Source organism: Poecilia latipinna, unplaced genomic scaffold (assembly GCF_001443285.1).
Source record: "Poecilia latipinna isolate Pla-1442-1.1 unplaced genomic scaffold, P_latipinna-1.0 Scaffold357, whole genome shotgun sequence".
NCBI lineage: Eukaryota > Metazoa > Chordata > Actinopteri > Cyprinodontiformes > Poeciliidae > Poecilia > Poecilia latipinna.
In genome coordinates this window covers 317,194-338,925 of record NW_015112973.1, presented here as the reverse complement: position 1 = coordinate 338,925, position 21,732 = coordinate 317,194, and the positions used below count along the sequence as shown (strand labels likewise).

Here is a 21,732-nt window from a genome sequence, read left to right as displayed (position 1 = left end):
TATCTTTCAATTACAACACATAGTCTTTCAATATGATATTACTTCTTGGTCTCTCATTTCAGGACGGTCCTTTGGTGCAAGGAATTGCTCCACAAGTGGCTAGCCAGCGGCTTCAAGCATTTCAGGTGACACTGTCATTTAAATGAAAACTTGAATTGGTTTAGGATCCACTTAACTTTGTTTTTTGTCACCCCATTTAGAGTTCTGAACATTTCTGTTCCCATTTCTAAAAAAAAAAAATAAATAAACAAAAAAGAAAACTATTACAGCATCCATCTTATTCCAAGATCAATGTGATATGTAGTGTAAATTCCTTCGGTCTGGCTTTGTAGTTATTATAATGCCTAGAGACCAAAACAAATTACTCTGCTGCTGGTGCCGCTGTCATAAAGTTACCGCAATTAGACTTATTGCAACACTCTCGGATAACAAGAACTGAAATTAATTTATAAGGTTTTATTCCTTGTGACCAATCAGTATCCTGCTCGATGTTAAATCTAATGTTAGCTTTTCTTTTAAATAACCTCTGTTAAACATTTTTGTGTTTGTTCAGGCAAGATTTGAAGACCTATGGAAAAATTTCACCACCTATACTTCTGCGGAGCAGCTCCTTGGCTTGCCAGTTACACAATATGATAGCCTGCTTCTCAAAAAGTTGGTGAAGCTTTCTTTCCGTTACCCATAAAAGCATTTCAAAAAATTGTTTCAGTCTCGAAAATGCATATTTTAGAGTGTATTCAGCCTTTCAAAGCAACAAGATGATGGGTGTATTTAAATTTTCCACACAGGAAAGAGCTTGATCTGCTTCAAAAACTGTACGGCCTGTATGATGCGGTGATGAGTAAGATTGATGGGTACTACAAAATTCTGTGGACATGTTTGGATATTGAGAAGATCAACGCAGAGCTTTTGGACTTCCAAAATAGGTGAAGTATTTACTATCATAGCTGTTTTATTTTCTTTTCTTTTCACTTTCTTGGTATATTCAGACAGTATTCTGTGCATTATCTATACCCGTAGGTGTCGGAAGCTCCCCAAGGCCCTGAAGGAATGGCAGGCCTTCGCTGACCTAAAGAAGACCATCGATGATTTCAATGAGTCATGCCCTCTACTTGAAATGATGGCTAACAAATCTATGAACCGCAGACACTGGGATCGGATCACAGCGTTGACCGGACACGAGTTTGAAGTGGAGTCTGAGTCTTTTACCCTACAGAACATCATGGAGGCCCCTCTTTTGACCTACAAGGATGATATTGAGGTCTGCTTGCAGTTTGCATAAACCTACTTTTCCTTTATTCTTAGATAAAGGGTTGCATTTGTTCATCTGTTTATCTCCTATGTTTTGCTGCTTTCTCAGGATATCTGCATATCAGCTGTAAAGGAGAAGGATATTGAGGCCAAGTTGATACAAGTGAAAGAGCTGTGGGCTGTTCAGAACCTAAGCCTGATGAATTTTAAGAACAGAGGAGAGCTAATGCTGAGAGGAACAGAGACGACAGAGATTCTTACCATCCTGGAGGACAGTCTGATGGTGCTCGGTTCACTGCTGAGCAATAGGTAAGTGAGTCTACTCTTACTGGGGTCCACACATTTAATACAAACAGCTAAAAGTACATAACACACATAGATTGCACGAATTCAAAAATAGAAACAACCGCAAAAATAAACAAATACAAATACACAATGGAGACCATGGATCAAAGCAAAACGAAGGCTATTTCGAAAAGCGTTTTACGAAAGGACATTCACTTCAATACATTAAAAAACAAATATTCAGAAAAAAAATGCACAATCAGTGCAGCAAAATATAAAAGTAAGAAGAATCATTCGGTATAGTTATTTTTTTGTGTAAATATCTTCTTGAAGATGTTTAAAATGTATTCTTCTTATGTATCTCCAATGCATTTTCTATAAGGTGTTCCATGTGAATACGACACTATGTAAGACCGACGTGCTCAAAGAATTTGCATGAACTTTTGGAAGTATAAATCTACCTTCGAATGCATGTCTAGTTTGATAATCACGGACATTAATACTAAAAAATAATTTATTTTGGCTGGTTTGAGTTTATAATGTTTCTTATGAGTAATATCATTTTAAAACTAAACCTCAACCAGATCCATAACCAGGACAATGTAACATGCTAACGTTACTTTTGAAAACACTTCTAAGTGCTTACCAGCTGAAAGTGGAAACTCTATGAACTCAATGAATACCCCAGGAGAATTAAACCTTCAAATTTATGAAATTATGAATTAATGTAAGAGATGTTGCATGAGAGAGTATAAATACTTTTTCTGGTGTTGACTGTATGCAGAGCTTGATATTTTAGGGCTCCTGGGCCACATCTGGATCTTTAGTTGTTGCCATAAATTGGTAATTTCACATACAAAAAACGTGGCCTTTTTTTTCTAACAGATTATCATGTTATCACAAAATGTGTGGACCAATGTTGGCTCTCAAGAGCCAACATTGGAAAAAAGTATAACTGTTGCAAACTTAGTCTTGTTAGCCTTGGCTCTGTTTATAGAGAACAGGCTGCTGACATAAATTTTGACATTTACTTTTCTAAAAAGGAACTGTTAGATAATGCAAAATTTCAGTTATCAACGTGGCTTCTCTTATTTTTATTGTTCTGTTGGACCACTGATTAAAATCACATTTAGAGTTTATTACAAGATGTAGTTTTTGAAAAAAATTAATTAAGCCAATGATCCGGTCATGAGCAAAACAGTTCTTTGTGGCTCTTTACAAAAACGAAAAAGCCTCCCCCGACTTAAAAAAACAAATTCTGAAGCAGTATTAAAGCAAGATCCGTGACGTCTCATTTTACAGGTACAGCGCCTACTACAAAGCAGAGATCCAGGATTGGGTCTCAAAGCTTTCAACATCTTCGGAAATTATTGAACTATGGATGATTGTGCAAAACCTGTGGATCTATTTGGAAGCTGTGTTTGTAGGGGGTGACATCGCCAAAGACCTGCCACAGGTGCTATTCATGTTTTCTGCCTTCATAACCTGAAAATATGATAACTGCAATCCTTCCCTTTGCAAAGTTAACGTTTTTTCTGCAATTACAGGAGGCAAAGCGATTCCAGGATATTGACAAGGCATGGCTTCAGGTCATGAAGCGAGCTCAGAATTTTCCAAATGTGGTGGAGTGCTGCGTGGGGGATCCTACTCTGGGAAAGCTCCTGCCAGACCTTCAGAAACAGCTAGAGCTCTGTCAGAAATCTCTTGCCGGGTAGGTATTTTACAAATAGCTTGCCCCAATATTAGCCTCCTCCCCCAGAAAAATGAGAACAGAGTTTAACTATACCAACGTAATCTGGTGCTGAAAATATGCCTTTCTTAATTAAACAGTTACCTGGAGAAAAAGAGGCTCCTGTTCCCACGGTTCTTCTTCGTGTCTGACCCATCTCTTTTGGAAATTCTTGGACAAGCCAGTGATTCTCACACAATACAGGTGAGAACAGACATGCCGAAATAAAGAAAGGATTTTCTAAACGTTTTCAATAATCGCGCCTTGTCGAAGAATATTTTATTGTTCTCATTTTATATGTCACGTTGTTGTTTTCTTTGTTTTTTTTTTACATTCCGGTAGGGAAACATTATTTTGTTGTATGCTGTAAACAAACTAATTTAATTCAAAATTTCAATAACTGCCAAACTATTTTAGGCAGATATCAGGAAGGTATCCTGATATATTAATTAACATTTGTAGGATAATAATTATCTTATATTTATTTTTATTTAAAAAAAAACCTTTACAATTCGTGAGTTGGAGAAATGCACAAGAATTCTAATGTGTTTTTACTGTAATGTATCTGCTGTGCGAATGATAATAATTGTTCTTTCATAATTGTTTTTATTGCAAAAAGTATTCTCTAAAAACAAATTTTTCAGGCTCATCTTCTTGGAGTTTTTGACAACGTCAATGAAGTTGAATTTGATGGGTCAGAGTACGATAAGATTTTGACTGTTATCTCACAGGAGGGGGAGAGATTACCTGTAAGTCAACCCAATATTTATTGAGTTTCAGTGATTTGTTTGATCGTTTTTCCAATTCTGAGACTGACTGAGATCCAGATTTGTGTCTGTTTTTTGTTGACTGCTTTTGATCTTAAATACATTTAATGTAAAAAAACTATTGTAAAAAAAGTATGTTCACTGAATCACACTGTGTGATTTATGTAAAAAGGATTTTGGCTTTGAAGTGTTTTAAAAATGTAGTAGTTTCCACCGTCAGAAGAGATGTAAAACAAAAAGAAACTTTTGTAGCTGGCTTAAAGCTTTTTATCTCTGATCATATAGTACAGTACAATAGCATCAACTTTTTTTTTTTCATGGTTTTAGCTGGACAATGCTGTCATGGCTCGGGGAGCAGTGGAACTATGGCTTGGTGCGCTGCTGCAGGAACAGCAGTCCTCGTTGCACTCTGTCATCAGATCCTCTGACTGGGAGATAAATGACGAAGAGTTTGATCTGCTTACTTTTCTTGATAACTTCCAAGCACAGGTCAGAAGTGATTTGACAGAAATATCAAGTTGCCAGTGATGGGTTTTTTGATATGGACGATATGGCTTTCTGCAAAGGGTGGCACACCACTGGGTGGTACCACGATACCAACGCTTTCTTTTGTTTTTAAGATAGAGTAGGCTTTATGGGAATAGGTTTGTATTTGGTTGTGTTGGGGGAGGGGGGCTTATTGGGGGGCTTATTCAGGACACAATTTATTCAAGAACTGCCACTGTATGCTTTTGACAAATTGTCAGATCTCAGGTCAAGACCATGTGAAGACAGTATTGCGTGAGATTTTATTGGATTTTTAGTTGTAGTAAATAACTACAATGCTGAACTAAATAGCCGTGGTGTACAATGAAACTTCCAAAAAAAAAAATCTACATGAAAGAAAGGCAAATTAGCTCAAACTTAACCAGTTTTTCCTGTCCCAGCAATAATATCCTTTCACTGTCTGCTTCATCAGGGACATCCAAAACTGGGAAGTGTGCTGAGAGACATTGTAGTTTTCGAGTATTTGATTTTGATAAGAATGAATATGTTTATGTGGGCTCTTTGACTCTGGCTTCTAGGTTGGCCTTCTTGGAATCCAGATGATTTGGACAAGAGATTCAGAAGAAGCCCTGCTAACCGCCGAGGTTGACAAGGAGATCATGGCCTTCATGAAGAACAAATTTCTTGAACTGCTCTCTGTGCTAATTAAACAAACCACACGTAACCTCAGCAAATTTGATCGGGTCAAGTACGAGACTCTGGTCACAATTCATGTACACCAAAGTGACATTTTTAATGACTTGGTAAGGTCTTTGAATGATTCTTCTTAACTTCAACCATTTGGTTTTTCTTGTTTTGAGTCACGTCCAGCTGTATCTCCTTCTCTGTGTCCAGGTAAAGAAGCGCATACGATGCATCAACGATTTCGAATGGCTCAAGCAGAGCAGGTTTTACTTCAAGGAGGACATAGACAAAGTCGTTGTGTCAATTACCAACGTTGACTTTACTTATCAGAATGAGTTTCTCGGCTGCACAGATCGTCTGGTCATCACCCCTTTGACTGACAGGCAAGGAAAGAGGGACTTGATGTGGTTTAGTTACTTTTTAAAAGACTTTTTCCATCTTTGTTGCATCTAGAAGCTGCTTATCGTCTGTCTGCCTAGGTGTTACATCACATTGGCCCAGGCTTTAGGCATGAGTATGGGGGGAGCCCCTGCTGGTCCAGCTGGCACTGGTAAAACTGAAACTACAAAAGACATGGGTCGGTGCCTGGGCAAGTACGTTGTGGTTTTCAACTGCTCAGATCAGATGGACTTCAGAGGACTTGGCAGAATATATAAAGGTATCTTGAAGTATTTAAAGAATTAATCAAGCAATGGTGTGAAAATTGAATCCGTGCCAATTTTCTGTTTTTAGGCCTTGCACAGTCGGGTTCCTGGGGCTGCTTCGATGAGTTCAACAGAATTGACCTGCCGGTCCTTTCCGTTGCTGCTCAACAGATCTCTATTGTTTTGACGGCACGCAAGAAACACAAAACCAGTTTCATTTTTACTGACGGAGACTGTGTGGATCTGAATCCAGAGTTTGGGTTGTTTATTACTATGGTAAGAATGATCATAAGAAAAGATGAAAAGTCTTTGCTATGCAGTTTTTTTTGTTTTTTTTTTAAGGAATCTCTTTGTTTAGAACCCCGGATATGCAGGTCGTCAGGAACTTCCTGAAAACCTCAAAGTGCAGTTCAGGACTGTGTCCATGATGGTGCCAGACAGGCAGGTGGGTTAGGAGTGTTTTGACTGAAATAATTCTCCTCCTGTTTGCGCTTTGGTTAACGTCTCCTCACTGTTTTTTTTCTTTTAACAGATCATCATGAGAGTAAAACTAGCCAGCTGCGGGTTCAACGAAAATGTTATTTTAGCTCAAAAATTCTTTGTTCTTTACAAACTGTGTGAGGAACAGCTTACGAAACAGGTGGGAACTTTACACGTTGTCCACAATTACACTTTTCTTCCATGATAACTGCCATTTTTTGTCACTCAATCTGTCTTCCTTGTCAGGTCCATTATGACTTTGGACTAAGGAATATCTTGTCTGTGTTAAGAACACTTGGGGCTAGTAAAAGAGCTCGTCCTGATGACACAGAGTCCAGCATTGTTATGAGGGTACTGCGAGACATGAATCTCTCCAAACTGGTATGGGTCCAAGAGTTTAAGTCTAAGAAGCGTTGTTCATTTAATTTTGTTGTATTGTGAATACACATGCATAGATTCAGTCTTGTACACATAAATATGTCTTTATTTTAGGTGGATGAGGATGAGCCCCTCTTCCTTAGCCTTATTAATGACCTGTTCCCTGGTATCCAGCTGGATTCAAGTACATATGTAGAACTCCAAGCTGCTGTTTCTCATCAAGTTGAGCTAGCAGGTCTTGTCAACCACCCACCTTGGAATCTTAAGCTTGTCCAGGTATCATTTAGCTCTTGTTATATAAGAAACTTTTTTTTCTATTATTGTGCATTTCATCGTAAAATTTTGCTTCAAATGTTCATGTTAGCTGTACGAGACGGCACAGGTGCGCCACGGTCTGATGACTTTAGGCCCAAGTGGAGCTGGGAAGACCGCGTCTATCAACATGCTCCAGAGGTCATTGACTGAATGTGGGATCCCACACAAAGAGATGCGCATGAACCCCAAGGCAATCACTGCCCCCCAGATGTTTGGCCGCCTGGATGCAGCCACCAATGACTGGACAGATGGAATCTTTTCAACGCTATGGAGGAGATCGCTCAAAGCCAAAAAGGGTTTGCAGCACAAATATTTCTCATGCAATATAAAATCTCTCATGTTACAAATTATTCTCTGTAAAGAAGAAGAAGAAAAAAAAAGACGGCTCTCTTGAAAGTCAGTGTTATTTTAGATATGAGACACTGTTTCGTCTCTTCCCACACATGCTGGCATAACTGATCATGGGTTTTATGCCTAAACATAAAGAAATCAATCTTTTCACTGATCAAATAAATCTTAGGTTACATGTCAACCGCTCCAAGAATTCAGTGTGACGAGGTGAACGAATTTTTATCAGTTCAGAGTGTCGTGATAGTGTAGTTCAGCAGTTATCAAACCTCATGTTCTAGATAAGACTAAAGGTCTGGAACAACTAGTGACAATCAACTCCTTCAAGTAGTAAAAGAGTTACCATTTAAATCACTATTATAGTGCTTTTTCTAGTCTAGAGGACCCCAAAGCACTTCACACTACATTCAGACATTCACCCATTCATCCACACATTCACACGCTGCACTAGCACCTCCGGGCCCTCTGACAACCTCCAGTTGGCAGGGCGGGTGGACACGACGACGGAGACAAACATTGTGCCGCTCAGGCCAACAACCCACCGATGACTCGATAAACTCCTGCCACCATCACCCTTTACTTTGATTTTGCTTGAATTTTACAAGCAAAACAAATTACAAGGCACTTGTTGTTGACCATTGTTTGTGAGCCTAAGCAGTGCTAACGTTTAATGGTGAAATGTAATGAGAAGTCTAATTTTGTAAGAACTGTTACATTGACCAAATTTCTTTTTTTTTTTTTTTTTGCCTTAACAAATCAAGAATCCTTCACGACACACAAGAGTAGACCAAAATCAAATGAACTTAATGTGCAACATCCAAATAACTTTCTGCATGTCCAAACTATCTAAGGCAGCTGGACTTGTCAAGAGGTCAAATTATATGCATCACCAAACAATGCTGCAGCATTATTTACTGAAGGTCACCTTTGTAGATATTACAAGGTTGTTTCGATTTTTTAAAAATTCCTGAATTACTCTATGCAGTAATCACAGATGTGTTCTGTACATTACTGCTTGTATAACTATCAATCCATTATCCTAGTGGGGTCACGAAGGGTGCTGGTACCTGTTTCCAGCGGTCAATGGTCGAAAGGCGGGTTGCATAGCTAAATACCCAGAAGACATGTTATATAATCAACTTTAAAAAAACAAAACAAAAACAAAGTATAGATTGTGGATTATATACTTTTAGGAGAAGCCATATGGATTGTCTTAGATGGCCCTGTGGATGCCATATGGATCGAGAATCTGAACTCTGTGCTGGACGATAACAAAACTCTGACCCTCGCTAATGGAGACCGCATCACTATGTCGCCAACCTGCAAGCTGGTGTTCGAGGTGCACAACATGGACAATGCCTCTCCTGCCACCGTCTCCCGGGTCGGTATGGTGTTCATGAGCTCCTCTGCTCTCAGCTGGCAACCAATACTCCAGGTACAGCTCATTTTATTCAAATCATAGCAATTGCATGTTCATAAAACCCAAAGAGGAACAACGGTACGTAACATGTGGATTGATTAGTTGAAAAAGGTCTTTGTTTTGTAGGGCTGGGCCAAAAAACGCAGCGCAAGCGAAGCGCAAAGCATTTTGAGTTTATATGACAAAATATTTGCTGACCTTTACTTGTTCATGAAGCAAAATCTTAAACCTAAAATGGAGCTTTTGGAGTGCAACTATATCATGCAGGCACGTATTTCACAGAAACAATTACAATGTAATTTAGCGTAACGCTTTATGCTCATTTGGATATACTTCTTTTCCTTCAGTCGGTTAACCTACTGGAAGGTTTTCTGCCAGCCAAGGAAGTACCGGGCTTTGCCGGAAGCAAGCACCTTGAGCGCATCTTTGTCTTTTGTTTGATGTGGAGCGTTGGAGCCATTTTGGAATTAGACGGCAGGGACAAACTAGAAGAGTACATGAGAGGTCATGAAAGCAAGATTGATTTGCCTATGTCAAAGGAAGGAGAGACTATATTTGAGTACATGGTCGACACTAATGGTAAGCCGGAGTATGTAAAATAAGTTATGTAGATTTGTGGCGAGACTGTGTGACCTCCATTGTTCTTGGTCTTTGCATTTTTGTCAAATTACTCCCTTTGGGGTCACGGGTGGCTGTTTCTCCAGTGTTTCTGCCTTTTACCAGCTAGGATAGGTTTCAGGTTCCTACAGTCTTAAAGGCTACTGTATCAACATCATCCATCGATTTTTACTTGCTCACAATAACACACTTTCCAGCAGTAGCTGGAAGCAGTAGCTTGTAACTCTATTTGGAAAATTGTAAAAGGTACTTTTTCATTTGTACAATCAAATGAGGTTTAAATGCGTGGATGACAACTTTTGTTTTAGGAGAATGGTGTCACTGGAACAATCACGTTGGGGAGTACATCTATCCTACTGACGACGTGCCCGACTACACTTCCATTCTCGTGCCAAATGTGGACAACACAAGAACCTCGTTCTTGCTAGAAACTATTGCAAAGCAACGCAAGGTAATACCTGCTGCTTTTAAAAGGCAGTTTTCCCCATTCAAATCTGTTTTATATATATATATATATATATATATATATATATATATATATATATATATATGGGTGTAAGACAACAATATTTTATACATTTAGGCTGTTCTGCTCATTGGGGAGCAAGGCACAGCAAAGACAGTGATGATCAAAGCCTATGCAAAGAAGTTTGATCCTGAGACAGACCTCTTCAAATCGCTGAATTTCTCCTCTGCCACGGAGCCCATAATGTTTCAGGTTAAGTCTAATATATATTTTTTTACGTTATGGTTGAATTTTATAGGGTTTTTTTTTTTTTGGTGTTGTTCTTTATTTTTGCACATGCTCGTTTTCTACTTGCAGCGAACAATTGAAAGCTACATTGAGAAACGAATTGGCAGCACCTACGGGCCACCGGGCGGACGACGAATGGCTGTTTTCGTTGATGACATAAACATGCCTGTTGTCAACAAATGGGGAGATCAGGTCTTGCAAATGTTTGCCTCTTTTCCAGTGTTTCCTGCTGAGTCAGTTCAGAAATACAGAATTCTTTCTTCTTCTTGTTTTTTTTTCTTTCTTTTTTAACGGCATCATCCAACCAGATCACCAACGAAATTGTGCGCCAGATGATGGAAATGAGTGGCATGTACAACCTTGACAAACCTGGAGATTTCACGATTGTTGAGGATGTACAGATTCTGGCTGCCATGATTCACCCTGGTGGTGGAAGAAACGACATCCCAGAAAGACTGAAGAGGCAGTTTACCATCTTTAACTGCACTCTGCCATCCAACAACTCCATCGACAAGATCTTCGGTAGCTTTTTGGGAGGACTCCCATCGCATTTATTTCCTTCATTTTATTTTATTTTGGACATTTAACATTTTTGCCAATTCCTGGTTGTTTAGGCATAATTGGCTGCGGATATTTCCATGAATGCAGGCATTTCAAGCAAAGTGTATCAGACATGATCAAACGTCTAGTGCCTGCTGGACGGATTCTTTGGCAGTGGACAAAGGTCAGTGCTTTGTTTGAATTTTAATGCAGGAAGCTATTTTATTAATACTGATAATACACTGTATGATGTTGTCACATTAAGATAAAAATGCTCCCCACACCATCGAAGTTCCACTACATCTTCAATCTGAGGGATTTGTCCAGAATTTGGCAAGGAATGTTAAACGTCAAAGCACCGGAGTGTTACAACATCCCCACACTGTTGGCTCTTTTTAAGAGCGAATGTACCAGGGTGATAGCTGACAGGTAGTGTGCTCACTTTCTCTGGATCCCCACTCGAAAGCCAAAAGTTAGAAAATAAAAAGCCCTAAGATATAGTTTCATTGCAGGTTTATTAACGAGAAAGACAAAGAGTGGTTTGAGGAGAAATTATGCCGTGCGATCCAAGACATTGATTCGAACCTTACCCATGGACTTCATCCCGAGCCATATTTTGTGGACTTCCTCCGCGACGCACCTGAGCCGACAGGAGAAGAAGACGAGGATGCCACTTTTGAAGCGCCTAAAATTTATGAACTGGTATGGAGCCAGTTTTTAATCACTGTTCTTGGTGGTGTTGTAAGATGAAAATTGTCACCCATGATCTGTGTGAATTAACAATTTTTTAGGTGCCAGATTTTGAGTTCTTGTCAGACAAGCTGAAGATGTACCAGGCTCAGCACAATGAGATAATAAAAGGCCTGAGCCTCGATCTGGTTTTCTTCAAAGATGCAATGACTCACCTCGTCAAGGTCAGATTTAAAACCAGCATCAGAGATGGAAGTCTTTCAATGGCAGCTTATTGGACAATGCTAACTTGAGAGTTGCCCTTCTTTAGGTTTCACGGATTATTCGCACTGACAATGGAAATGCTCTGCTTGTGGGTGTTGGAGGATCTGGGAAGCAAAGTCTTGCTCGGTTGGCTTCATTCATAGCCGGATACAGCGTCTTCCAGATCACGCTGACCAGGTGAAAACAGCAAACATTTTAAACCAGGGCCGAATGGCGCGATTTTGTTCGGCCCCCAGCTGCAAATTAAAAAAAGAATACAACTTTGAAATCAGGCTAAAATAATTACATGTCATTTTCATACAATGAAAGCTGTTAAGTACGACACAAAGATTTAGTATTTTTGCAACCAAGTTTTTATAATAAGTAGAACCAGGTCTATCCAGAGTCTCTTGTTAAAAAGCCAACTTTGCTGCACCCAAATAAGCTTTTATTGAATTGATTAAACTTGGCTGAATACATAAAGTGTTTTCAAAGAAAGTGACCCAAATCCTGTTCTTATTACTGGAAATAAATTTGTTCAGTAGAGCAACAAATTTGTTACGTTCCTTTTAAGTCCCGGATCTACGATAAATAATATCCATGTTGTAAAAAACAAAACAAACAAACAAAAAATAATTGTTATCATTATTTTCTTGGCCCGTAAGTACTTTTGACTCAATTTTGGCCTATGTGACAAAAGAACGTGGACGCCTCTGTTTTAGTCCAACCGGAGGTAAGACTATTCCTGAATATTTGTCGTTTGCTTTTCGAAAGATCGTACAACATGAATAATTTCAACGATGACCTCAAAGTATTGTACAAAGTGGCTGGAGGTGACGGCAAAGGCATCACCTTCATTTTCACCGACAACGAAATCAAAGACGAAGCCTTCCTCGAACACCTGAACAACGTGCTTTCTTCAGGAGAGGTGAGATCCCGCAATGATTGCAAGACCTTGGAATATTTTTGAAGTTTCATGTCAAGTACTTTAATTCTGTAAGATCATTTTTTTTTATTCTAAGATGTAAGTTTTGGTTTTCAGTCCAGTTGATTTTGTGCTAAATAAACCTGCCTGCAGGTCTCCAATCTTTTCGCAAAAGACGAGATTCAAGAGATCACCCAAAACCTCGTTGGAGTCATGAAAAAGGAGTTTCCTCGCACCCCACCAACCTTCGACAACCTTTATGAGTACTTCATAGCGCGGGCGAAAAAGAATCTGCACGTTGTTCTTTGCTTCTCACCAGTAAGTTAAAATGTACATTTGTTCATTAAAAGCAGCAGACGTTTTCACAATCTTTTAAATTTTATTTCATTTTTGTTGTTTCTCACGCTATTTGAAAACTACAGCACTACCTAAATTGTTTTCATTTCATTCCAAATGTTTTTTTTTTTGTTTTTTTTTTTAATAGGTGGGACAGAAGTTTCGGTCCAGGTGTCAGAAGTTTCCAGGCTTGATATCTGGCTGTACAATGGACTGGTACAGCCCTTGGCCCAGTGAGGCCCTGGTAGCTGTGTCCACCTATTTACTGTCAGAGTTCCCAATGGTTTGTTCTCCCACTGTCAAGACTGCAATGATGACCACCATGGGAACTTACCACGACAGAGTCTCTAATGCTTGTGAAAGTTACTTTGAAAGGTTTTCACATTTGTCTCTTACATTCACACAAATAACATTTACTTTACGTGTTCTTGAAATATTTGTTGGATAAAGTTGCACGATCTCAAAGCTTTTTTTTTTCATTTTTCAGCTTCCGCAGAAGAACTCACGTGACCCCAAAGTCTTACCTCTCTTTCATAAATGGTTATAAATCGTTGTACACCGAAAAGCACGAATTCATCAACACTCTGGCAGAGCGCATGAATGTTGGTAAGACGTTTAAGAAGCTGGGCGAGACTGCTCCTTGCTACTTAACAGAAATACATGCTTTTAATAAGTTTATTATGGATGAGCTTCACCTTTTGAACTTCTAGAAGACAGTTTAATGAATTCAAATTTGCATGTATAAATACTGCTAAAAGTTTTTTTGTTTTTTTTTAAATGACTCAGGATGGATTTTTATTAATATTTACAGGTTTAGGAAAACTGAAGGAGGCCAGTGAGTCTGTGGCTCAACTATCAAAAGATCTTGAAGTGAAGGAGAAAGAGCTGGCTATAGCATCTATCAAAGCAGATGAGGTAAATGATGAACAGGCCGACCTCTTGTGCCCTGCAGGAACGGAAAAATGTACACATACTGGTTGTCTGTCATCACACAGGCTCAAGTACAGCCTCTGATTTAAGGCTTGCTGAACACACGCCATCAGCAGCAGCAACTTTAAGTAGTATTAATCAATCTATAATACCGCCACGTTGTAATGTAATAATTTTTTACTTACTCTGCTTCACAACGTTGGAATGATAACCTGAGATTCTTCAAATATAGATGTCTTAACAGCGTTTCGAGTATCAGAACTTTAGCTGGGCCCTTACAGCAACACTTTTGTCGTTTCTTTTTGAGCTATTCGGTTATAGGTTGGTTTATGAATTTAGATTTAGCTTCAGACAAGTTTATGGTCGACTGCGAGGTGCCCAAGTTCTCCAAAGCAAGCCCAGATCAACCCTCCGTAAGGCAACTGTCTTAAATGTTTTAAAATACTTTTAAATCGTGAGTTTGGACATGTCTGTTATTAATATTTAGACAAATTATTGCAGTTTATTTATTTATTTATTTTTGGTCTTTCATCATCGTTTATTAAGGTTGTGTCTTGTAAGAAGACTATGTAAAAAAAAAAAAAAAAAAAACATCCTGAGGTTTTAATTTCATGTCACGTGACTTTTTTTTTTGCATTTAAAAATAGGTGTTAGCAGAGGTGACGGTTAGTGCTGAAGCGGCTACCAAAGTGAAGAATGAGGTCCAGGTTGTGAGGGATAGAGCCCAGAGACTTGTGGATGGAATTGAGAAGGAGAAAGCCGTAGCTGAGGGCAAACTGGAGGCAGCCAGGCCAGCTTTGGAAGAAGCAACAGCTGCACTGAATGTGAGATCTCTGTGACTTAAACCGGGGACTCTCTTCACAACTTACTCACTCTTGACAGATTTTTTATTTTATTTTTTAAATGAGGTGTTCACGCTAATAGTCTGGTTGTTGTTGTACGACTGAAAGTCAGGCTGTGTTTTCTGTACCTGAACTTATTTGTGTATCTACAACTTTGAGCATTGTGCTAATCTTTTGTATTTTACAGACCATCAAACCAGCTGACATAGCTACAGTGAGAAAACTGGCTAAGCCTCCTCATTTGATCATGAGGATTATGGACTGTGTCCTGATTTTATTCACCAAAAAGTTAGACCCGGTTACTGTTGATCCTGAACGGCGCTGCATAAAGCCCTCCTGGATAGAAGCAATGAAGGTAAAAGGAAAAGTCAAGTGCTCTTTTTAAACAACATAATGACATAAAACACTGGTCCACTAATAGCATTAGGAAGTTTCCTCTTGTTTATCTTTGCAAATGAGATTGTTTTTTGTTTTTTTTCCTGCTCTTCAGCTCCTGAGTAGTCCTGGGTTCTTGACGTCCCTTCAGCAATTCCCCAAGGACCAAATCAACGATGAAACAGTCGAACTGCTTCAGCCATACTTTGAAATGGAGGACTACACAATGGAGAGTGCCATGAAAGCGTGCGGCAACGTGGCTGGTCTGCTCGCATGGACACGTGCCATGGCCTCGTTCTTTTCCATTAACAAGGAGGTTTTGCCGCTCAAGGTTAGTTTTTGAATATTTTCTGCTTTTACGTCTTATTTTAAGGGTATTGGGGAGAAGACGCAGGAGTTAGCTGGGATTGGCTTCCAAAAGCGATCCCTACCTTTTCAACCACAAACGGGACTTTATTGTACTCAGACCTTACGTAATGCTCCATTTCCAAGTAGTGCATAATTGTGAAGTGCAAGAAAAATTATGCAGCGTTTTCATGTTTTACAGAATTTTCCTCTCACTGTACAATTATATACTATTATGTGAAGAATTATCACATAAAATTTGTATAAACTAAGTTTAACATCAAATGTTTAAGTAGCAAGCAACTGGACTTCTGTTCTTATATCTGAAAGTAGTTTTACCTCTCCTTCAAACACCTTAAAATACATTAGTTTGTGGAAGCTATGACAAAATGTTGAAATGTTCAAGGGGTGTACGATGTTTATGCAATGTTATGTATAAAAAAATAGACTTGGACTTAAAAAAAAAATCTGGTATTCCCTACTTCCTGCTTTTATTTCTTAAGTTGTGCTGTTGTTTTTTTGTCCAGGCCAACCTGGCCATTCAAGAGAACCGCCTGAACATCGCTAACAACGAGCTGCGCAACGCTGAGGCCACGCTGGCTGAGAAGCAAGCAGAGTTTGACAAAGTCAAGGCTAAATGTGATGCTGCCATGAAGGAGAAACAGGTATTATCGACGCTTCAAAATAAAGTTTGCATTTAACACAGTGTAAAAAATTAATTAATTAATTATGAGCACTATGGGGGAATTTTTCTGCCATAATCCAAGAGCACACATTTTCAGACTGAAAGCAGGATTTAATGTCTGCTCTCTTTCGAATAGTCACCGTGCTTTCTCAAACCTCAAAACTTGTCTTTTTGAGAACAAAGGACATGAAATCCTGCTTTCAGACTGAAGACGTGTGCTCTCGAATTATGGCCGAAAAATTCCCCCTTAGACAATTATTGTTTTGTGCTCAGGACCTGTTGGATGACGCAGAGATGTGTAGGAATAAAATGCAGGCTGCGTCTGCCTTGATCGATGGACTTAGTGGAGAGAAAGTTCGCTGGACAGAGCAGAGCAAAGAGTTTAAAGCTCAAATCAACAGGCAGGTCACAAAGAAAAAATGGGTCTTCCCAATGTAAAGTGTATTATTGCAAGGGCAGGGGCTTACTTAAAAATACTGATTGCATTAAATAGGAAATAAATGAACTTTTTTTTTTCCTCTTAGACTTATTGGGGATGTGCTCCAGCTTACTGGCTTCCTTTCATACTGCGGGCCGTTCAATCAAAGTTACCGCGACAAGTTGCTGAAGGACTGGCAGGCAGAGCTCCTGAATGACAAAATCCCCTTCTCAGAAAATCTCAACATTATCTCTGCCCTGGTGGATCCTCCGACTGTAAGGACGGCGAGCATCTGGCTTGATTTTACGTCAATACCAGTTACAGATAAACTCCACGTAAGCTTTCCTGTTCGTCTTTTAAGATAAGCGAGTGGAACCTCCAGGGACTTCCAGGAGACGACTTGTCCGTTCAGAATGGCATCGTTGTCACCAAAGCAACGAGATATCCCCTCCTTATAGATCCCCAGACACAAGGAAGGTCATGGATTAAAAAGAAAGAAGCGGAAAATGAGCTTCAAGTAAGCAGCCAAATCAAATTAAATTGTGTAGATTTTTTTTCTCCCCCCTTTGGTCACCCTGATTAGTGAAACTCTGATCTTTTGTCCAGGTCACATCCCTCAACCACAAGTTCTTCCGTACACATTTGGAAGACTGTCTTTCTCTGGGGCGTCCGCTGCTCATTGCAGATATATTTGAAGAGCTTGACCCAGCCCTGGATAATGTGCTTGAGAAAAACTTCATTAAATCTGGGACCAGTTTTAAGGTATTCAGTTATCATGATTATATGCATTATATCTGCATTTGGTCACTTTTATTTAAAAAAAAAGTATTTCACACACTTGTTAAAATTTTCTCTAATATGAGATAGAAACTGGATCTCCTCTGCCTCCTCCCTGTGGTCCAACAGCTATCTGCAGAAATGCACCGCTCGGTCAAGATGAGGTTGTTAGCGCTGCTAATCTCTCTCGTGTATGTGCTCCTCAAACCCTCCCCCTTGCTCTCTGCTGCCGTACAGCCTCTTCCCCACATCAGAGCCTTCTTTGAACACTCGCTCGTTAGCATGGCTGCCGTCGATGATAGCAGACAGTTTTCTTGTAACACTAAGTTAAGTTGTTACCTACCAGTTCTAAAATCCACCTGGCTCTGATTGGTTGGTATGGGAGCTGTGCATTTCTGTAGATGGCAGTAGGACAACAGTAGGAGGCAGAGGAGGTCTATTTATCAGATTCTGTCTCTTGTTACACTGTTATGACATAGTAAAAGTTTTACAAAAAAAAATAAAACATTTTTATAAAAGTTAAAAAATGTTTCCACTCTTGACTTCTTCGATCCATCTTGGTTTAGGTTAAAGTCGGCGACAAAGAGATAAGTATAATGGATAGTTTCCGGCTGTATATAACCACCAAACTGCCGAACCCGGCATACACCCCAGAAGTCAGTGCCAGGACGTCTATCATTGATTTCACTGTCAACATGAAAGGCCTGGAGAACCAGCTGCTAGGGCGAGTCATCCTCAAGGAGAAACAAGTGAGTGCATGCTTTGTTTATTAGCGTTTTTGTTCCATTTTAAAATGTCTTGCTGATAAAAAAAAAAAAAAAAGTGTCATTCTTACTAGAGCATTGCTGTAACACACGCTGACCTCTGGTTGGATTTTGTTGAACAGGAACTAGAAGCAGAAAGACTGAAGCTGATGGAGGACGTAACCGCCAATAAGAGAAGGATGCAGGAACTGGAAGACAACCTGCTGTACAAACTCAGCTCCACTAAAGGTAGTACAGCTGTCGGTGTGTGCTTCTCGGAAGAGTTTTGACTCATTCCCGATGGATTGTTTGCGCTTTTGTGACTAAAGGTTCGCTGGTTGATGATGAGTCCATGATCGGCATCCTGCGAACAACCAAGCAAACTGCTGCCAAAGTTAGTGAAAAGCTAAGTGTGGCGGCAGAAGCTGAGGCAAAAATCAATTTGGCTCAGGCGGAATATCGTCCCGTTGCCTCCCGCGGCAGCATTCTTTACTTCCTCATCACAGAGATGAGCATGGTCAATGTCATGTACCAGACCTCCCTGGGTCAGTTCCTCAAAGTATTCGACATATCCCTTGAAAGGTAAGCGTTCGCCAAGACTGGTCTTTGCATAGCAAACCTTATTTATTTAGCACATGCTTTCAGTATTTATTGACTGTGCCTTTGCAGGTCTGAAAAGTCCTCCAAAACCCAGACTCGAATTGCAAACATCATTGAATATTTGACTTTTGAGGTGTTCAAATACACAATCAGAGGCCTTTATGAAAACCACAAGTTTGTCTTCACGCTCTTGTTGACTCTGAAGATTGACTTGCAGAATAACAAAATCGAACACAACAAGTTTCAGATACTGATTAAAGGTATGAGAACAGTCATTAGTTGGTCTATCTGTTATGATATGCTGTTATATAACCGTAATAATATCTCTGGAAACACATAAAGGTGGTGCAGCTCTAGACTTAAAGACCTGCCCTCCGAAGCCATTTAAATGGATACTGGATATGGTGTGGCTGAACCTGGTGGAACTCAGCAAACTGTCACAGTTTGCTAATATCATAAACCAGGCAAGGCCCTACTCCTGAATCTCTTGTAGCTCGTACTGTATCGGTGCTGACAGTGGTGTGTTTTGCAGGTGTCCCAAAGTGAGAAAAGCTGGAAACATTGGCTAAATCTCGATGCTCCAGAAGAAGGCGTCATACCTGATGGATACAACTATGTTGACGTCTTCCACAAACTTTTGCTAATAAGGTGGGATTTTTTTTTTTTTTTTTTTTGAGGCTAGCCTCTTTTGTATGCATTCAGACATGAAATGCAACACAGCACAGTTATCCCTTTTCATACTGCAGATCTTGGTGCCCTGATCGAACCTTGTCTCAAGCCATGAAGTACGTGGAAGACTCAATGGGCGCCAGATTTGCCGAACCTGTGATCTTGAATCTTCACGGCACATGGGAGGAAAGTGATGCTCGCACACCGCTAATTTGCTTCCTCTCTATGGGCTCCGATCCCACTGATCAGATTGAAGCCCTTGCCAAAAGACTCGAACTTGGTGAGTCCTCCTCTCCTGCTAGGTGTGGATATTTGTAGCTTCCTGTATTATCCCTAAAACAGCATGTCATAACATTATTTTGACCACATTGACACTTCAAGTAGATTCCTTTTCAGGGCTGAACTGATTAATCGGCTTAATTATGATAATAACATTGACTAACTTTGTAATTTTCTGTTTTTGTTATGCAAAGCACCTCAAACAGCCTTCCTGATTAAATGTGCTATGCAAATAAACTTGATTAACTGATTGATTGAAGCTTGATGGGTGGGTGATAAAACTAGAAAATTGCAATGCAAATAGTCTGATGAGTTTTGCCCACGTACATATTGTGTTTTATAGACTGCAGAGCAATATCAATGGGACAAGGACAAGAGGTTCATGCAAGGAAGCTTATCAAGACGTCAATGACGGAGGTATGTATGCTCTATGTTGGATATTGCCTTCAACTGCAGGTTAGCTAACTGCTCAGAGAATTTTGGAAATGCATCTTAAGATTTACAGATCTTTTGGGAATATATTTACCAAGATAAGATAGACACGTAATAAGAATACATACAGTCAGGCTCAAAAAGATTCATACCACTGGAAAATTTAAGAACTACTTCAGCAATCCTCGTATCTCCCTGCTGTTTCCTTTAGACTTTTTATTCCGACCCTGGTAACCGGTTATCCTTGTGAGTTTGACTTGTCATAATCTTTTCATGAAGACCTTCAAATTCATTTTCCACGTCCGTGTCTCTGCATTTGGGTCCAACTTCAAACTTACGACACGTCGTGAGAGTTTTCAAGCTATTTAAGCCAGATTTATTGAACATTTAACTCGATCTGTTGTACAGGGAGGCTGGGTCCTTCTGCAGAATTGTCACCTGGGGTTGGAGTTCATGGACGAGCTGCTTGAAACGGTCACAGTCACTGAGACCGTGCATGAGACTTTCAGAGTGTGGATCACCACAGAACCACACAATAAGTTCTCTATTACACTCCTGCAGGTAACGCGGAGTAAGCTCTGCATTCTGACCTACTGGTAACTTAAACAACTACTAAAGCACACAAATATCCTTCTCCTATTTGTCCCCTCAGTCTTCTATCAAGTTCACCAACGATCCGCCACAGGGAATACGTGCTGGCTTGAAACGAACATTTGCAGGAATTTCACAGCACCAGCTGGAAGCGAGCAACCTGCCCATGTGGAAGCCGCTGCTGTACGGTGTGGCCTTTCTTCACACTGCTGTGCAGGTGATTGTCTTCAAATGACTTTATTACTATTATTATTATTATTATTATTATTATTATTATTATTATTATTATTATTATTATTATTAAGATTAGCGTAATATACGACAGAGTATTAGGGCCAGGCTAAGAAAATGAAAAATACAAAATTACAAGAATAAAGTCAAAATGAGACAAGAAAGAAACCGTAATACTATGACTTTATTCTCATAACATTGTGACTTGTACTCGAAATATTATGACTTTATTCTCATGTTATTTTGACTTTATCCTTGTAATAATATGACTGTTCTTATAAAAACACATTTTCAAGTTAGTATGCCCCTAATGCTCTTGAAAGACTAACAACAACAAAAATGCTTTGACAAAATGAGTAACTTGTAAACAACCAGAACTTTTTTTCTTTAACATACAGTCTACTGAAAATGTTGAAAATATCTTTACTGGGCAAGCTGGATTGAAAAAAAATTATACTTTAGATCAGTGGCTCTAAAGTATCAATTCCCCCTAACTGCCAGCTAGCTAGGTTTTTCGCTAGATCCTCAAGCACTCCCGGTCGGCACGTTTCAGATGCAGCTCTGTTCCATCACACTTGATTCAAATGACTGCATGACGTCCTCTGCACCCATCAAATGCTGCAGAAGCCTGATAATCCTCCTTTCATTTAAATCGGGAGTTTTTAAGCAAGGAGACACTGAAAACATGCCAGGCCGATGCTTGATGAGCCAATTTTAAATGTTTTTTTTTTTTTTTTGTCTTGTTAGTTGAGCTTTAAAGTTGTAACTAGATAATGTGATGATGTATCCCTAGATATTAAAGTACATCAATGTTTTGAGTATTCCAGTAGAATGTAGAGCTTGGATTCTTAAAAAAAAAAAAAAAAACATTTAAAATAAAAAAAAAAAAAAAAAAAATTTATCTGTGTTTCGTTTTTTCTTT

The 21,732-nt window shown here is 39.4% G+C and overlaps 1 protein-coding gene and 1 long non-coding RNA gene across 2 annotated transcripts in view; one reads left to right on the top strand and one right to left on the bottom strand.

The window, feature by feature from the left end:
- LOC106949680 (dynein heavy chain 8, axonemal) overlaps positions 1 to 21,732 on the top strand; it is a 42,356-nt gene that overhangs the window by 14,954 nt on the left and 5,670 nt on the right. Inside the window, exons 31-84 of the mRNA XM_015036104.1 lie at positions 63 to 125; positions 554 to 654; positions 789 to 926; positions 1,021 to 1,261; positions 1,361 to 1,560; positions 2,839 to 2,992; positions 3,084 to 3,247; positions 3,367 to 3,469; positions 3,910 to 4,014; positions 4,360 to 4,521; positions 5,097 to 5,321; positions 5,413 to 5,585; positions 5,682 to 5,860; positions 5,935 to 6,122; positions 6,205 to 6,291; positions 6,379 to 6,486; positions 6,573 to 6,707; positions 6,819 to 6,980; positions 7,069 to 7,315; positions 8,561 to 8,802; positions 8,914 to 9,054; positions 9,135 to 9,366; positions 9,714 to 9,856; positions 9,989 to 10,123; positions 10,229 to 10,351; positions 10,468 to 10,681; positions 10,774 to 10,883; positions 10,965 to 11,128; positions 11,212 to 11,401; positions 11,491 to 11,613; positions 11,700 to 11,830; positions 12,407 to 12,560; positions 12,711 to 12,875; positions 13,042 to 13,268; positions 13,381 to 13,499; positions 13,705 to 13,808; positions 14,471 to 14,647; positions 14,853 to 15,020; positions 15,156 to 15,371; positions 15,913 to 16,050; positions 16,344 to 16,471; positions 16,595 to 16,763; positions 16,850 to 17,005; positions 17,095 to 17,250; positions 17,832 to 18,014; positions 18,152 to 18,257; positions 18,338 to 18,590; positions 18,678 to 18,868; positions 18,951 to 19,072; positions 19,141 to 19,256; positions 19,355 to 19,557; positions 19,900 to 19,973; positions 20,397 to 20,549; positions 20,641 to 20,796. Coding sequence (XP_014891590.1) covers positions 63 to 125; positions 554 to 654; positions 789 to 926; positions 1,021 to 1,261; positions 1,361 to 1,560; positions 2,839 to 2,992; positions 3,084 to 3,247; positions 3,367 to 3,469; positions 3,910 to 4,014; positions 4,360 to 4,521; positions 5,097 to 5,321; positions 5,413 to 5,585; positions 5,682 to 5,860; positions 5,935 to 6,122; positions 6,205 to 6,291; positions 6,379 to 6,486; positions 6,573 to 6,707; positions 6,819 to 6,980; positions 7,069 to 7,315; positions 8,561 to 8,802; positions 8,914 to 9,054; positions 9,135 to 9,366; positions 9,714 to 9,856; positions 9,989 to 10,123; positions 10,229 to 10,351; positions 10,468 to 10,681; positions 10,774 to 10,883; positions 10,965 to 11,128; positions 11,212 to 11,401; positions 11,491 to 11,613; positions 11,700 to 11,830; positions 12,407 to 12,560; positions 12,711 to 12,875; positions 13,042 to 13,268; positions 13,381 to 13,499; positions 13,705 to 13,808; positions 14,471 to 14,647; positions 14,853 to 15,020; positions 15,156 to 15,371; positions 15,913 to 16,050; positions 16,344 to 16,471; positions 16,595 to 16,763; positions 16,850 to 17,005; positions 17,095 to 17,250; positions 17,832 to 18,014; positions 18,152 to 18,257; positions 18,338 to 18,590; positions 18,678 to 18,868; positions 18,951 to 19,072; positions 19,141 to 19,256; positions 19,355 to 19,557; positions 19,900 to 19,973; positions 20,397 to 20,549; positions 20,641 to 20,796 — 8,517 coding nt within the window. The remainder of the gene's footprint in view (positions 1 to 62; positions 126 to 553; positions 655 to 788; positions 927 to 1,020; positions 1,262 to 1,360; positions 1,561 to 2,838; positions 2,993 to 3,083; positions 3,248 to 3,366; positions 3,470 to 3,909; positions 4,015 to 4,359; positions 4,522 to 5,096; positions 5,322 to 5,412; positions 5,586 to 5,681; positions 5,861 to 5,934; positions 6,123 to 6,204; positions 6,292 to 6,378; positions 6,487 to 6,572; positions 6,708 to 6,818; positions 6,981 to 7,068; positions 7,316 to 8,560; positions 8,803 to 8,913; positions 9,055 to 9,134; positions 9,367 to 9,713; positions 9,857 to 9,988; positions 10,124 to 10,228; positions 10,352 to 10,467; positions 10,682 to 10,773; positions 10,884 to 10,964; positions 11,129 to 11,211; positions 11,402 to 11,490; positions 11,614 to 11,699; positions 11,831 to 12,406; positions 12,561 to 12,710; positions 12,876 to 13,041; positions 13,269 to 13,380; positions 13,500 to 13,704; positions 13,809 to 14,470; positions 14,648 to 14,852; positions 15,021 to 15,155; positions 15,372 to 15,912; positions 16,051 to 16,343; positions 16,472 to 16,594; positions 16,764 to 16,849; positions 17,006 to 17,094; positions 17,251 to 17,831; positions 18,015 to 18,151; positions 18,258 to 18,337; positions 18,591 to 18,677; positions 18,869 to 18,950; positions 19,073 to 19,140; positions 19,257 to 19,354; positions 19,558 to 19,899; positions 19,974 to 20,396; positions 20,550 to 20,640; positions 20,797 to 21,732) is intronic.
- LOC106949683 (uncharacterized) overlaps positions 21,219 to 21,732 on the bottom strand; it is a 13,237-nt gene continuing 12,723 nt past the window's right edge. Inside the window, exon 3 of the long non-coding RNA XR_001425427.1 lies at positions 21,219 to 21,231. This is a non-coding gene — a long non-coding RNA (uncharacterized LOC106949683). The remainder of the gene's footprint in view (positions 21,232 to 21,732) is intronic.